This window comes from Thamnophis sirtalis, unplaced genomic scaffold, assembly GCF_051295495.1.
Source record: "Thamnophis sirtalis isolate CommonGarterSnake01/CBP01778 unplaced genomic scaffold, rThaSir2_p1.2 scaffold_3, whole genome shotgun sequence".
Taxonomy (NCBI): domain Eukaryota; kingdom Metazoa; phylum Chordata; class Lepidosauria; order Squamata; family Natricidae; genus Thamnophis; species Thamnophis sirtalis.
In genome coordinates, this window is record NW_028261383.1 from 73,503,803 (window position 1) to 73,520,934 (window position 17,132).

A 17,132-nucleotide genomic window follows, 5' to 3' on the forward strand; every position below is an offset into this window, starting at 1 on the left:
TTCTCTGCCATAACCTCTGCCCTTTGGAACATTCACTCTTTAGGGATCAGGATGACCCCAACTCTGCTGGCTGTTCATAAGGTTGTGAAGACTTCGTTGTTTACCCAGTCCTGGCTCCTGAGTGTGCTAAGGGTTCCGTTCCTTGGCTGTATTAACAATCACGGTTGCAGATCTTCTTGATGCCATATGTTTTTATTTTGTATTGTTTTAACTTTTTTAATGTTGCATGATGTATGCTGCCTAGAGTCATTTGTTGAGATGGTTGGCTAGAGAAAAGGAGTAAATAAATAAATATGTACATTTCAGTTCAGACCCAAACCACCCAAACTAACGTTTTTCATGCAGTGCGGAACTCACATAGGTTTGTTCCATGTGCAGTTTTTTTAAGGTTTGAGCAAACATTTGAGTGAGTTGGTAGCACTGAATATAATTAAGACAAAGTAATCCAAAAGCATCATAATTGGGCATGTAACAAAAGAGAATGGGTAGCCTTAGAATAATGGTAGATTATAAAAAGCCACTTGAACCAAGAATGGATTATTCATCACCCAAAATACAAGAAATATTTGCATCTAAATGATTTTCTGTACTAGACCAGAAGAGTGGATACTGTCCAAGTTCCTAAATAAATAAATAAATAAATGAAAATAAGCAAGCCCGCAGGTCATCCAAAGCCTGCTTTCCCTTAACAGGTAGTCCCCATCTAACAGCAGTTCATTTAGTGAGCATTCAAAGTTACAGCAGCACTGAGAAAAGTGACTTATGACCGTTTTTCATACAGCCATTGCAGCATCTGCATGGTCATGGTATCATAATTCAGATACTTGGCAAATGACTCATTTATGACAGTTGCAGTGTTGCGGGGTCATGTGATCACCTTTTGCGACTTCCTGCCAAGCAAACTCAAGGGGGAAATCAGATTTATTTAACAACTGTGTTACTAACTTAACAACTGCAGTCATTCATTTAACAAATGTGGCAAGAAAAGTCATAAAATGGAACAAAGATTTGTTTCAGTTAGCCACAGAAATGCTCCAGCCACTTTAAAATAATGGGGAAAAAAAGTTATACTTAGTTTAAATCTAACCAAAATAGATAGAAAAAAAATGGGAAGATTATATCTACAGTGGCTTCATTGTGCTGCATTTTATATTGGGCAAAAATCTGGTGGTTGAATAGTCTGTTTGAAATAGTAAAGCAGTTCATTCCAGTTGTTTGCAAAGTCACGGGTAGCTCTGTGAACGTCAAATGTTCATCTTGCATTACCAGTTCCTATGCCGTTTAGGGACTTAAAGGGGTATAAACGCATTAGATTAAAGCTGCTTACAAATCAAGGCAAATATCAGTTGACATTTAGCTCTTGTTTGTACCATGGAAGTTATTTCTGAACTAGCTATAGTTTTTGGGCTACTTACGGAAGTTGAAATATTATAGGAATCCAACCTAAATAAAATCAGTTGTCATCTCAATAAGTCAAAACATGATATGTTTCTGGTAACTTAGTACTTCCTCACTGATTCACCTGTAGAAAGTGTTCATCCCAGGATTAATATCATGACAGATTCCTGCTTCAGTTGATGATCAGCAAATGTTTGTAGGTATTTTATTCTTGTAGATTCATGGAGCATCTGCAGCATAAAAGCATTGCCCTTTATAGCTATAAATAGATGACCACAGGGCTTCCTTTGAAGACATACTTGTTCCTAAAGAAAGGACAAGGCTTCTGTATAGTTCTGCTAGCCCAGCTGTCTTTTCTTGTCACTTGTAATGTTCCTCTCACTCCACTCATACAGTTTATGAAATGCTATAAACTTCAGTCATTGCTAAGAATAAATCTTTCGACAGTAACATGTTGTCAACCTTAAACACTCCAGAAGCTAGTCTGGGAAGATGACCGTGTAGAATGACTTCATAGAAGAGTCTATATAAGCTAAAGGAAGTAGGTTACTGCAGAATTCGGATATTAATCCAAGGAACTACAAGCTCAGTATTTTTACAAGTGTAACAACAATGTCCCAGGTATGATTGTTTTTTTTCCTACTGCTTAATTTACAAAAAAAATCATAGTATTGCTAAGAGAAACTGCAACTCTGATGGATTTAGTTATTGGTAAGAAGTGAAAAAACTCATTATTTATTTCCTACCTCACTGATTTTTTGCTAGCAGAGTGTTACTGGCATCTTCAGTGCAGTAATAAATGTGTCTTTGTGAAAAATTAGCTTATAATGATTTTAAATTAGAGCAGTAACCAAAGTACGGCTTAGCTTTCTCTTTTTCTCTTTCTCATAGAGTACATTTAAAGCTATAGATCAGTGTTTTAAACACTTCAGTCCTATTACTCAAAAAATGCTTTTATTTGCAATTGTGTGCAGAATTCTGCTTTGTTTACAATAGGCAACGTGTCTTGTTTACAATAGGCAAAAATTGCTTGAGGGTCTTGTTTGCTGAATGCGAGATCAAAATTCTTAAGGTTGGTTCAAGAGCAGAAGGTTCTATTAATTTCTAACAGAATTAAGTTTATTTTGGCAGCAAACCTCTTACAGTATTGAGATTAATTATTTGACTAGATATCTGCAAATCTGAATTTTTTTTCCCATTGTATTGGAAAAGGATGAAAATGTAGAGATATCCTCTATGTACTTAGGGAACTTTCTTGTATAAAAGCAGGGAATTCTTAACGGAAACAGAAAGATAGAAGGAAATCTGGGAGCAGGATTATGTACACAGGAGTGCGTAGCAACTATTTAGAATCTCCTGGGAGAGGCTATATAAAGAAGTGTAGTTCTAAATCTTTTGATTAATACTTTCGAATTGTGGTGCTTGAGAAGACTTGAAAGTTCCCTGGACTGCAAGGAGATCAAATTAGTCAAATCAACTCTGACTGTTCCTTAGAAGGACAAGTACTGAAGCCTGAGCTCAAATACTTTGGCCACCAAATGAGAAGAGAGGGCTCATTGGAAAAGACCCTGATGTTGGGCAAGATTGAAGACAAAAGCTGAAGAGGACTGCAGAGAATGAGATGGTTAGATAGTGTTATCAACGTAACGAACATGAATTTGGGCAAAATCCGAGAGACAGTAGAGAAAGAGGGGACCTGGTGTGCTGTGGCCACGGAGTTGCGAAGAGTTGGACACAACTAGTGACAACAACAAAATCCTAAATCAGAGCTGAAAGGAGCATTGGAGAGCATATATTCTTCATCTGTCTGTCTCAGATAAGTTGTAGAATGGTTTGTTATTGGGTGTGCAAGGAGAGGAGATGATTTTGCCAAAATCTTACCAATCATTGCATGTTATTTCTATAACTCTGGGAATAGTCTCACTGCTGATCTTGGATGTTGTTTCTCCCTTGGGATTTTTATTATGGGAAATGATTTGTTCTGCTATTCTGATGCATGCTTCAAAAAGCCAGAAAAAACATATTGCTATCAGCTTGTTGCTGTCCTAAAGTTCTACCAAAATTTTGCATTGTTCATTAAATACTGTATATTATGAACAGGAGATGTATGTCTGTACCATTCTATATTTATTCTCAGTTGTTGTTATACAAGAATTATGCTGGATAAACACAAAATACCCAGTATGGATATAGAAGTAAGTGGGAATGAAGAAGGACACCATATTCATTCAAAGCTGTAGGACTGAAATTTCTGTTATTATCCGTTCACTTTATTGCCAAAGTGAACATTGAAGGACTTCTGCAGGGACACAGTACTGTAGAACAAATTTGCTTTTCTATTGTACTAAATGTTGGCCAGTGAGCAAAACACATCTCCACAATTCCAGGACATCAGTCTTCCCAACCTGAAGTCTTGAGGTCCCCATAACATCCAATTACCAAGACTAATGCATGTAGTTCTTAACAGTACAAGAGTTGAAGTCCAACATTTTTAGAGGCCATGAAATTGGAAAATTCTCATTCCAGTTACCTATTGGCCATTCCAAGTACCTATTAGTTGACGTCATTATTATATGTAACATCTAGGGTAACATATAATGTCCATGGGGCACAGGATTTTTTTCTCTCTTCATTTTTTCACATATATGTAGCCAAAATAAAGCGTGTAAAACAATGGCGTGGGAAGCTCTCCTATGCTCATGTCTGGTTCATTGTTCTGTGCTGTACTCCCAAGACAGCTCTATTTTTTTTTTCACTACAAGTTTCTTTCATTTTAGCAGAAATTATAACTTACCAGAATAGCAGATTGGAAGGGACCTTTGAGGTCTTCTAGTCCAACCCCCTGCTTCAGCAGGAAACCCTATACATTTCAGATAAATGGTTGTCCAATCTCTTCTTGATTATCTTTTTTATACTGGATGTATGTCCCAAAACTTCTCTACATATACCAAAGAACATGCTAATTATCTTCATTTTTATTACTTCCTATAAAACATGCATGAGCCAAATGTTGATCCTAAAAGAAAGCACCATGTTAAAGTGAAATAATAAAACCAGCAGTCTGCAAATTGAGGATAACTATCACGGCTTACATTATTTAAAATGCAAAGAGCCAGACGGGTTATACTCTCTCTGTTCAATATTTTAGATTTCCTTGGCAACTCTGTCAACTGAAACAGATGGTCTTCATTCTGCTGAATATCAATCTGCAGCAATTTATCTGACTGATTTTTTTATATGGGAATGATGGTAACTTAACTAAATTTAATGATGTGTACGACTACATGAAGGCAGGTAATAATTTTTTTTTTAAAAGCCAATATCTAGCTACCCATTACACTATTCCATTTTTGGATAAGCAGTGTGAAACAAAATGCACAAGATATAAGAAATAGTATCCTACAAATACGTGGGAAAAAGAGATCATAACTAAAATTATTCCAATATTCCAATTCTATTTTTTATACCTCTAAAGAGTTTTCTATCTACCAACCATATTTATTTCCTACTACAACAATATACTGCTTAATAAAATGCCTTTTGGTCTTTAAATTTCTTGCCTTTTTTGCAGAATCTCACCATCAATCTCTAACCAACCACAACCTATTTGGTCTTCTTCTTGATCTATTCTCTCCTTCCTGTACTTGTTTTGCAAATAAATTCTCATTCATTCTTTCCATAAGACAAAATGACTTTAATGTCCTTTTTTTCACACTCTATTCACTTTTCTATTTAGCCTACATTCACTATTCATTCTTGACTCTTATCTGTTCTTGTTGTATCACACCTTTCTTAACTATCACATTTCAATGTTTATATTTCTCCTGAAATACACAAATATACACGCAGCAAAATGAGTAACAGCATTTTAGTTTCCTACAGAAACAGAGCACATATTGTATTTTCCACTATCATTCTAACAGCATTTGGACATCTTAAAATTTGTGCATTTTTAGTAGACACATTTCAATACAAAAATTCATACACTTGCTCTAAATTTTCTCCATATGTATAACTTGCAAACATTCATTCCATTTTTCCATGTAATACAATTACCTTAGTCTTTGATAAATTAGATGTTCATATCCATATTCCACATTGCATCTAAAATTTGCATCTAATATTTTCTAACATATTCAGGTTCTCATTTCAGAATATGGCATTATATGCAAAGAAGAATGCATAATGTCCATACCTTCAAATAACTTCTGATGTCCTCACAAGCATTTCTCATATATTTATCCTTAAACACATTAAACAGTTATAAGAATGTCAAATATTCTTTTCTTATTCCTGGGTCAGTGTTGAACTATTCACTAACCATTATATACCAGCACATGCTTTATCTCCATAGTATTTCTCTCTTACCACATTCAACTATATACTTACATAAAAGTATTTTAGCCAATTTGTTTTTTCATATCCTTTGTCTAAGTCAACAAATGTATCATAAATCCCTAATCTTTCCTTCATACAATTTTAAATGACCTTTTGGAGAGCAAAACTCTGCTTTGCACACTGCCCGGCATAAAGCTGCAATGCATTCTCCAAATTGTCCTATGATATATAATTTTGACAAATAAGACACTTTGATTGTCTGTTACAGTTAATAGCAATAGCACTTAGACTTATATACCGCTTCATAGTGCTTTTACAGCCCTCTCTAAGCGCTTTACAGAGTCAGTATATTTTCCCCAACAATCTGGGTCCTCATTTTACCCACTTTGGAAGGATAGAAGGCTAAGTAAACCTTGAGCCTGGTGAGATTCGAGCTGCCAAATTGCAGGCAGCTGGCAGTCAGCAGAAGTAGCTTGCAGTACTGCACTCTAACCACTGCACCACCGCAGCTTAAATGACACTACTTACTCTTCAGGATGTCTACATTTAGTTCAGATGGCAAACAATAAACTCTTTTCTGGGCCGATATTTAAAGATTCCTAAATACAGGTAATCCTTGACTTACGACCAGAATGGAGCCCAACATTTCCAGTGCTAAATAAGACAGCTGTTATGTGAGCTTTGCCTCATTTTATGACCTTTTGCCATAATTGTTAGTTAAGCAAATAGCTGCAGTTGTTAAGTGAACCACATGGTTATTAAATGAATCTAACTTTCCCCATTGACTTTACTTGTCAAGAACCATCAGGGAAGGCTACAAATGGTGCTCACATGACCCTGGAACACTGCAACATTCATAAATACTTGCCAGTTGCCATGTGCCCAGATTCTGATCACGTGACCATGGTCGTAAGAGTGAAAACCGTTAAGCGTGAAAATAAGTCACATTTTTCAGTGCCATTGTAACTTTTGTCATTACATGAATGGTTGTAAGCTGAAGATTACCTGCAATGTTGCCATTTCTGTGAGTATATGTCTTTTCATTTGAATCAAAGACCATTGTGAGAAATTCTGTTTCATTATTCAGAAATGGTAGCAGAAGATTATTGTATTAAAATAGCAGATTGGTAGCAGAGGATGGTTACATCCTCTGGTTATAGAGGTTATAACCAGATGGTTATATAGCAGTGATTCCCAATGTGGGCCCCAGGCCCCAGAGGGAGGCAATTTGATTTTTAATGGGGGCAATTTGAACCTTGTTTAAACCAAGTTAATGGTCTTTTAGGCTTCCTCTGCGAGAGTAGAGTTCACTTTTTGAGTAAAGTAAGAATTATATGTTAAGGGGGGGGGATCAGAATTTTAGAGATGCTTATATGGGGCATGGCCAAAAAAGGTTGGGAACCAGAGGCGGTATGCTGCCGATTAACACAGGTTCGGGTGAACTGGTAGTGGCGGCAATGCAAGGCCCCGCCCACCGACCCTGACATCATCAAGTTTTGCGCATGCCCAGACGTGCTGCGTTCAAGCAAAGCATGTACGCAGGTACCTGTGCTCCCGCTACCGAACCGGTAGTGAAGAAAATAGAATACCATCTCTGTTGGGAACCACTGTTATAGTTATAGAGATCTGTTGTGGCCCAGCAGGAGCCATTGGAGCTGCCACCAGACTCCGACAGCGAGGGGCCCTATGAGTCGGCCCTGGAGGATGTGGAGGACCCTGGACAGGGTTCCGACTCCGCACAAGGCGCAGAGAGACTGGTTGGCCACCAGGTGGTGCCTGAGTCTTGGATCAGTGGGGAGGAAACAAGGGAGAGTGATCCAGAAACCAACAGTGAGTTGTTCCAGGATGCATGCTGTCGAAGAGCTACTGGTGTCAAGAACAACTACGTAATTACAGGAGGTAATTACACTCAGCTGATGGTCATTAGGCTCCTCTCCAGACTATAAAAAAGACTGCTGGTGCCACGCCCTTCTTGCAGAAGTCAACACTTGGACTAAAGAGAAACTAACTTAGCAGGCTGGATTGCTGCCAGAGTTTGTCTGAATTGCTGCCAAGGTTTGTCGGACTTGCTGCCAAGGTCCTTATGTGTTTGTTTACTTGGCTTTCAGCCACCAAGAGTCTGGACTTGCTATTAAAGGACATTCTCATTAAACATGTCTCGGCTTTCGTTACTGGATGGAGGAGAGGGTCAGAACAGAGATCAAATAAAGTGAAGAGTCTATGGGCACCGTGGGCCTTGCTCCTTAACAGTTTCAATAGTCACAGGAAACTCTCCTCAGAACATAAAGGAACCATAGATTATAACCATAGATGCAAATTAAACCCTTGTCATCTACAGGCTGGTTTATTCTGTAGTTGTTGCAATACAAAATATATTCTAACATGTATCCCAACACGCATACAGGAAGTCTTCAACTCAAGAGCCAAGGTGGCACAGTGGTTAAATGCAGTACTGCAGGCTACTTCAGCTGACTGCAGTTGTGCAGTTCGGCTGTTCAAATCTCACCGGCTCAGGGTTGACTCAGCCTTCCATCCTTCCGAGGTGGGTAAAATGAGGACCCGGATTATTGTTGGGGGCAATATGCTGTCTCTGTAAACTGCTTAGAGAGGACTGAAAGCCCTATGAAGCGGTATATAAGTCTAACTGCTATTGCTATTGCTATAACTTGCAACCATTCATTTAGTGACCAAAGTTACAATGGCACTGAAAAAAGTGACTATTGATTTCCTTGAAGAATTTTACGTGAAGGCTACGCTGAAAACCTTGAAACTGTCATGAAACTGCCTTGCCTGAATCCAAAGCCTTTGAAAGTTTACAATCAATTTCTATTAGAAGCTAACATGAGTCAGGCCTGCCCCCTATGACTTAGAAAATGCCATCTTGTCCTCCTCTAGTAAGCTAGATGGGCTTGTTTGATTTAACTTTGATAGTGCCAGAGAATGCATATCCACACATTCTGTTTCTATGCCCACTTTTCATTTATTTTACTGGAAAATTAATCTTTGATTACTTTTTCATACAGGAGCCATATATTACCTTTCTGCAGTAACTGTGCTTACAAATCTCGCTTCTTTTTCTGCTTTCCTTTTCAAAATCCACTCACGCCTTGCCACACATTCAGACTCTCACACCAGTCATTGCCTTCACTAACTCTCTTGATGGTTCATCATAATTAAATCAATGAGGCTTTTTTTGATTTACATTCATTCCTTTGCTATATGTGCATAAATATACTTAAGCTTCAACTAAAAGAAGAGGTGTTTTCTTTTCCTAAGCAGATACTAACCAGTTATCCTTCTTCTTGACTCTTGAGTCTCCAATGCCTCCAGTTACTTTTTTGTAATCTTTCATTTCCATCTAGTCGCTTTGGATAGCTTAATTACAGGCATTGAAATATAATAAAAAGTAATAAAATCCTACTAAAACAACGTAAAACACTCATGAAAGAAAGTCTGAAGTTAAGTCCCAGCAAAGTGGTGATCTACCATCACCAACATCTTCAAACACTGCGTAAAAAGAATATATAACTTTTATTACCTTGGCAGAAAACCAAAAGGAGGCACATCTTTGGGGGTAAAACATTCAAGAGCCCTGGCTACTCATGGAAAATGTCTGTCCATGTTCATTTTTCCCACCCCTCATGAGAGGTTGGGGCCCTCACTATCTTCTCCCTCAATAACTGCAGAGGACTGTAGAGATTTTGGTTAAGATATCCTGGCCAATATTTTAATGCTAGCTTTCCTGTTTCCTGCTCTGAGCTCTGCATACTCAAAATCATAGAATTGGAGTTAAATGTGGTTCTCTAACAGGAATTCTAACAGGGACAGGAATTCAGTCTATATTCACAACAAATAGATTTCCATTCTATTTCCATTTCATTTTGGAGGCTAAATTGTATGATGAATGGTTAAGAGAACTAGATATGTCTAGCCTGTCAAAGAGAAGGAGAAGGATTGGGAGTGACATGACATGTCTTCCAGTACTTCAGGGGCTGTCACAGAAAAGAGGGTGTTGATTAATTCTCCAAAACAACAGAGGGGCAGGACAAGACACAGTAGGTGGAAGCTTTTTAAAGAGAGATCCAACCTTAAATTGAGAAATTTCCTGATAGTGAGTACAATTAATCAATGGAAGAGTTTGTTTTCTGGAGTTGTGGATGCTTCATCATGGAAGCTTTCTAGAAGAGACTGGACAACCATTTGACAGGGATAGAATAAGGATTCTACCTTGAGCAGGGGGTTGGACTAGAACACGGGTCTCCAATCTTGGCAACTTTTAAGATTTGTGGACTTCAACTCCCAGAATTCCTCAGTTAACTGTAAGTCTCGTGGACTTTATGAAGTGCACATGGAGACCCCTGAACTAGAAGACCTCCAAGTTCCTCCAAGACCTCCAAGAGCCGAGGTGGCGCAGTGGTTAAATGCAGCACTGCAGGCTACTTCAGCTGACTGCAGTTCTGCAGTTCGGCAGTTCAAATCTCACCGGCTCAGGGTGGACTCAGCCTTCCATCCTTCCGAGGTGGGTAAAATGAGGACCCGGATTGTTGTTGGGGGCAATATGCTGACTCTGTAAACCGCTTAGAGAGGGCTGAAAGCCCTATGAAGCGGTATATAAGTCTAACTGCTATTCCCTTCCAGCCCTATGTGTCTATGGTTCTCACCACCCTGGTAAAACAGACTGATGTCACAGTTGTATCTTTGTGACTGTGACATCTTATCACATTTTCTGCTACATTTTCGCTTGTCTTTTCAGCCAGTTCCAGTGAAAAAGAAACGCCCTCCAGTAAAAGAAGAAGATCTCAAAGGAGCTAGAGGAAAACTGTCTGGTAATCAAGAAATCAAATCCAAAACCTATCAAGTCATGAGGGAGTGTGGTGAGTGAGCGTGTGATGCTTCCACATGATTTCCATGCTGGATTTATTGCTACAATGACAGCTGCTTCTGGTTTTTGTCTTCCTGTGACACAAGAAGATAAAAGCTTACTCCAGGATCCCAGTTCTGCTTTTAAATGCTATTTGTTTTATATTGTTCCTGAATTAAGTTCACTGAAGTAGCATAAGTCCTATTAATGAAAATTAAAAACTGAAGCCTTGCCTTGAAATAATGTACAATGGAGAACCTTCAACCTTTTTGACTGATAATATTAAACAAATCATTTGGCCTACCATAGCATGGGATATGGAGTAGAAAATAAAATAAGGAATAGATTGCTTCACAAATTTAGCCTGAGGACAAAAGCTTCTGGGGGCTTATGTTGTGGCCCAGCAGGAGCCATTAGAGCTGCCACCAGACTCCGACAGTGAGGGGCCCTATGAGTCGGCTTTGGAAGATGTGGAGGATCCTGGACAGGGTTCCAACTCCAAGCAGGGCGCAGAGAGGCTGGTTGGCCACCAGGAGGTGCCTGAGCCTTGGACCAGTGGGGAGGAGACAAGGGAATGTGATCCAGACGTCAGCAGTGGGGAGGAGACAAGGGAGTTGTTCCTAGATGTCCAGCACCAGAGAGCTTATAAGTGCAAGGAACAATTACGCAATTACAGGAGGTAATTGCACTCAGCTGGTGGTCATTAGGCTCCTCTCCAGACTATAAAAGGACTGCTTGTGCACACGCTTCTCTTGCAGAAGTCAACACAGGAAATAATGTTGGAGAACATTATGGTGAGCTTGGCAGGCTGGATTGCTGCCACAGTTTATCTGTGCTGGATTGCTGCCCAAGCTTGTCTGTGCTGGTTTGCTGCCAAGGACTTGTCTGTCTGTTAATTAAATGCCGTAACTTATCTTTGGCTCGGAGTGTGTTAGTGTGGGACGAGGGGGGTCAGAACAGCTTATATCTGCCTTTAGTTCCAACAACCACTACAATTCCCCTGGGGTTGGAATTCCCCATTTCACTCTCTCTTCACTTCTGACAAGCTGTGAATTGCCAATAACCACATAACTTCCTTACCAAAAAGAGCAAGGAAGCCCCCATATAGATCTTTCCCATATATACCATTGCCTGTGATAGCAGCTGTTTATCTATACAATTTTCCTTTCAATTTCAAGTTTGCTTTTTGAACTGAAGTATATGAACCATATGATCACCTATTTTTATATTCCTACACACAAACACAAAGCAAAATGCCTTCTATTCATATCCTGGTAACTGATGCCTGAAGATGGCCCATTAAATATTTTAAAGGATATAGCTTCGTGGCATCACCTTAGTCTAATTCCCAGCACACTGCAGAGACAGCAAATGTCTGCTTATAAAATGGTTCTAATAATTAAAATGGTGTTTCCTCTCTTTTCCCACACAAGTCTTCCGAATTCTGCTCACTGTCATTCATGCCCTCATGACTGATTGTTTGGATTACTACAATACGGTTTACATGGGATTGCCCTTGAAGAGCATTTGGAAGCCTCAGCTGGTACAGAATGCACTGCATTATAAACAATGTTGGCTATTCAACATATGTAACACCACTGCTTTGGGGGCTGTATGTGTTGCAAATGTATTTCTGGATACAATTCAAGTTGCTTGTTGACTGTCACCTTTAAAGCCCTTCATGGTCAGGACCAAGTTATCCAAAATACTATCTTTTTCCAGTTGTTTCCACCCATCTAATCCAGTCTGGTAGAATAGGGATGTTCTGGGTTCTGTCAGCCAACAAATATCAAGGAGACATGCATTCTGTGCCACAATGCCTGCTCTCTGGAGCATCCTCCCTCCTCAAATTAGGAGTGCCCTGACCCTATTGGTTGTTTGGAAGGCCTTGAAGACCTGGCTCTATGCCTAGGGTCCAGTGATGGGATTCAACAATTTTTACTACAGGTTCTGTGGGCGTGGCAGGGAAAGGATACTGCAAAATCCCAATTCCCTCCCCACTCTCAAAATTTCCGCTACCGGTTCTCCAGAACCTGTGAAAACTGGTTGAATACCACCTTTGCTAGGGTCCCAAGTGTGTGAGGAGCCCTGTTTCTTAGCTACTTTGACTCCAACAAATTACAATATTTCTTGACTGTTATTTGCATTGAATTTCTTTTTATATTGTATTTTAATTCTTCAGATTATTTTTTAAGATTGTTTGCCAAACGAAAGTCACTGGTTTGAGATGGGTGACTATACAACATGAATGAATGAATGAATGAATGAATGAATGAATGAATGAATGAATGAATGAATGAATTCTTACTGTAGGAACAATCTACAGTGTCTCGTTGATGGTGCAGTCCATCATATGGTCAGTGGCTCAGATGCTCAGATCCCACTGCCATTTTAGACTCTGTGGACAGGGAACTTGGGCATTGTTTGCCAAGGCCATTCTGATTTTGGCAACCAGAGAATCTTGATTCAACCTCTCCCTGCACACACTAAAGATTCATCTGTCACCATTTCTCCTATCAGACTTGACAGTACAACCCCAGGCTGTCTTGGCTCAGATGGATGGCAAGAGGAGGTAGAGGGAGCCAGCTCTTTCCCAACTAGATCAGAGCTGGTATTCAGCAGGTTCTAACCAGTTCTGGAAAACCGCTAGCGGAAATTTTGAGTAGTTTGGAAAACTGGTAAATACCACCTTTGATTGGCCCCGCCCCCATCTATTCTCTGCCTCCCGAGTCCCAGCTGATTGGGAGGAAATAGGGATTTTGCAGTATCCTTCCCCTGCCATGCCCACCAAGCCACATCCACCAAGCACACCCACCCACCAAGCCACACTCAGAGAGAACCAGTAGTAAAATAATTTGAATCCCACACTGAACTAGATCCCTGATCATATGAACCTAGCTGAGAAAGGGTGGATTCTCTGCAATAAGCACTGGTCAACCCCAGTCAAAAGCAGCTGAACCATGAATGGAGAGAGGATGCTCACTGAAACAAAGAGACCCTGGCTTTACTGCACTGTCCTGTCCCCTGTCTCCCCCCCCCCAATCAACTGGAATACCTGATTCATACGGTGGGTTGGGGTGGAGCAGTTTCCAGCTCTACTGCCACTCCACCTCACCCCCTTACAGATTAATTACAAGTCTAATGCTGACTAGTCTGGGAAAAAACCATGTGCATCTTCAGCTAAGAAATGTCCTTCCCACTTCGCAATATTTGCCCCAACTGCTTTCGCCCCCCAAGGGAATTTAAAGCATGGGTTTAAATTGAACTATTCCAGAACAGTATGAAAACTTCAAGGTAGCCGCAAAAAACCTTTGCACAAAATTAAAGCAAGGCTGGTGGTGGTTTGAGTCTACTAGTCTAGCCACCTATCAACAACACTCATCTGCCCCACAGCCCTTAAGGGAGCCATTAGTGGATACCTAGCATTTTTGGTAAGAAGGCAAACAAAGCTATAAGAATTTACCCACCATTTTCCTTAATTTGTTCTGCACTAAAACCCTAAGGGCAGCACTTCCCCAAGTCTCCTTATTGAGGCTGCATAGAGAGCTTATGCAAAGCATGTCAGCCTACTTTTCTGCCAGTTCATAAGCTGAAGGATAACATTTAAAATATTGCATGCTTTAAAAGGAAAGAGCAGAAAAATAAGAAAAAAACATAGTCAAGAGATTTACCAGCATCATAAGATTAAGTAAATGAGGTACAAATTCTTAGTAGAAGGTTTAATTAGGCTTTTCTGTATTTACATATCTTAACATACCCATTTTAAGGGTGCGGGTGAAATTAATATTTGAGTAGCAGCTGTATGTAGCACAGTATGAAATATGAGTTAAAATGGCTTTTTACAGCCTTGTCTTTTATTTTGTTCTTCTTAGCATTTTTTGCAATTGCAGGATCTACTTTTTAAAAATTCATCCTTTGGTTGCAACAGGAATTGACCGACTGGCTTGATACCTGAGACAGACAATGTGGGCTGAGAGAAAATGATTGACCCAATGCCACCCAGCCAGCTTTCATGGCTCAGGTGGAATTAGAACTCGCCGTCTGCTGGTTTTTAGCCTGGTGCCTTAACTATATGGCCACATTTGTTCTATCCTATTACAGCTTTACCTAGTCTAGAGGTTGGCAACCCATGGCTCTGCAGCCGCATGTGGCTCTTTCATCCCTCTCCTGCGGCTCCTTGTTGCCAGTTAGCTCCACAATTGATAGGGCTTTCAGTTAGGACAGGTAGAGGAAAAAGGATCCGGCACTAGCAGGAGACTCTGTGGTAGGAGAACCGGACTTCCGGTTGGCAGAGAAAAAAGGACGCTGCGCTAGAAGGAGACTCTATGGTGGGGGAACTGGATTTCCAATCAGCAGAAGAAAAAAGATGCTGTGCTAGGAGTAGACTCTATGGTGGGGGAACTGGATTTCCAATCAGTAGAAGAAAAAGGATGCTGTGCTAGGAGGAGACTCTATGGTGGGGGAACCGGATTTCCAGTCAGCTCCAGAATTGAACGGGGGCTTCCGGTTCGGACCTTTGTGGCTCTTTGAGTGTTTAAGGTTGCCAACCCCTGACATCATCAATAGGAAATCTGTCCTTATTTAACAAATCATCTCTGACTAAATGCAAAACATTTATATTAAGAAAAACCCAAAATTGGGATATGGGAGAAAGAGCGCAAAGGCAAGGTCATTTGCAGAAAATGTCCCCTGTTACTTCCAGCTTCTTCCTGTAATGCCCATGGAAAAAAATCAGAGGTAGCCAAAACACTTCCATCCTATTCATACTCCTTATAATCAGTGATACCCTGTAACTTAATCCTTTAATCACAGAATTATTTTCTGAGAGAAACAACTTCCCAAGATAGAGAATGGTCATGTTTCATATCAAAATATTGTGCCGGTTTTTCTTAGGCCTTTATGAAATTTACAGATAGGAAATCAGGAAAAAAAACAAGGACAAAGCAAGTTGTGAATACAAGGAAAAAATTAAGTATCATTAATATAAATATTTATTATGAATTTGAAACATATACAAAGTCTCCTTAAAAGCAATAATTAAATATTCAGTTTTACAACACAGATCCTAAACAAGCTCATTGGTCCCCTGGATTAGTATACAGGTTGTGAAAAAGATGAAAAAAATGCTAACAATTATTAGTGTATTGATTTTTAAAAAACAAAAACTTGGGGGGAAAGTATATAATATGAAAACTGCGAGTTCAGTTTTATTGGGCTCTGAACAATTAGAGGTTTCCACTATGCACTGTGGAATGTTTTTGGAGAAAGTGGTAAATCTCCTGACTAAAAAAAAATCTTCCAAAGTTTCCCTCATCCAGAGATACAGATTCTTAAAATAACTCAGGAATAATTTATCCTGTTATGAAAAGGGGACACATAAACACATTCCCCTGAAGAGACACTGCTGTCAACATACTGAGCTGTCATCATTTTTATTTTATTTTAAAAACATGAAGCTTTTAATTGCAATACTTGTCTGCTTCTTATACCTCAGGATCTTTATAAACAGAGCTCCAGTGATGAAGACCAAGGAACCCTCTGAAATTTTTAACTGACTTCAACTTTGAATAAATGCATTACACAAATGCAAGATTTAACAACTACCATAAATTAACTCATTTTAATTAAACCAAATTGGGCATTTGCTTTGTTTGCCCACTGGTGGTTTTAGTCCCACCTGCTGATTAGGATGCAGCCCAGAACATTCTCCTCAAAGTCTGTTGCATCAGAAACAGGTTGCATGTTCCTACTTTGAAACATACATGATATAGACTTTGGTATTATTGTGCTTATTATGTCATCCTTCCGTTTGTCATAAGTGTCACTGTTTGCAAACCATTCTTGCGGAAGCATTAATCAGTACTCTTCTTTTTCCAGAACAAGCTGGCTCTGCTGCGCCATCTGTCTTCGGCAGAGAACGTACCGGAGGAGAAACTGTCTTCGACAAACCAAAATCAGAACCGCCAAAAAGTGTCTTTGGCTGACAGCCATGAATATTCCCAGCATCCTTCACTGTTTCTCTTGTTTTTTCCATACATCAGTCTTATTATGTGGCTTCTAACTTAATTCTTCAGGCATGAATCAGCAAAAGAACCTGAATTGAAAGGTGTCCTTTTTTTTTTTACATATATACGGTGAGATTTTTTTCACCTTACCTATCCAATAGTTAATTCAAGTTATGGCACGCAGGATGCTATTGTAATGACCAATTTTGTTAACAAAAATGCCCCCCCCCCGCAATTCTTTTTTAAAGTCAATGCCCCAGTTCTAATTGTAATTATTGTGTAAAAGAAAATAAAGCTGGATGATTTTGACTTTCGATTATCTTATTTTTCACTTGCAATATAATTACTTGCAGTATAGTCAGGGAATATAAATATGTTACTTATTTCTGCACACAATTTGGTACGAAGTCCTTTGATTTCTGTGGAAGTGGTAATGTCTTTCTATGGGAGAGCAACAAAGCTGAGTCTGGTTAAAATCTTGCTGGGACAAAACAACAGTCCAAAAGCTTTCTTTTAACTTTAACAATCAT

The 17,132-nt window shown here is 39.4% G+C and overlaps 1 protein-coding gene across 1 annotated transcript; it reads left to right on the forward strand.

The window, feature by feature from the left end:
* Positions 1-1,869: 1,869 nt before the first annotated feature.
* Positions 1,870-16,911, forward strand: MUSTN1 (musculoskeletal, embryonic nuclear protein 1). Its single transcript, XM_087709158.1, has 3 exons — positions 1,870-2,019; positions 10,490-10,610; positions 16,475-16,911. Exons 1-3 carry the CDS (start codon positions 2,011-2,013, stop codon positions 16,579-16,581), a joined length of 237 nt encoding a protein of 78 aa, XP_087565284.1. The 5' UTR covers positions 1,870-2,010; the 3' UTR covers positions 16,582-16,911.
* Positions 16,912-17,132: the final 221 nt, after the last annotated feature.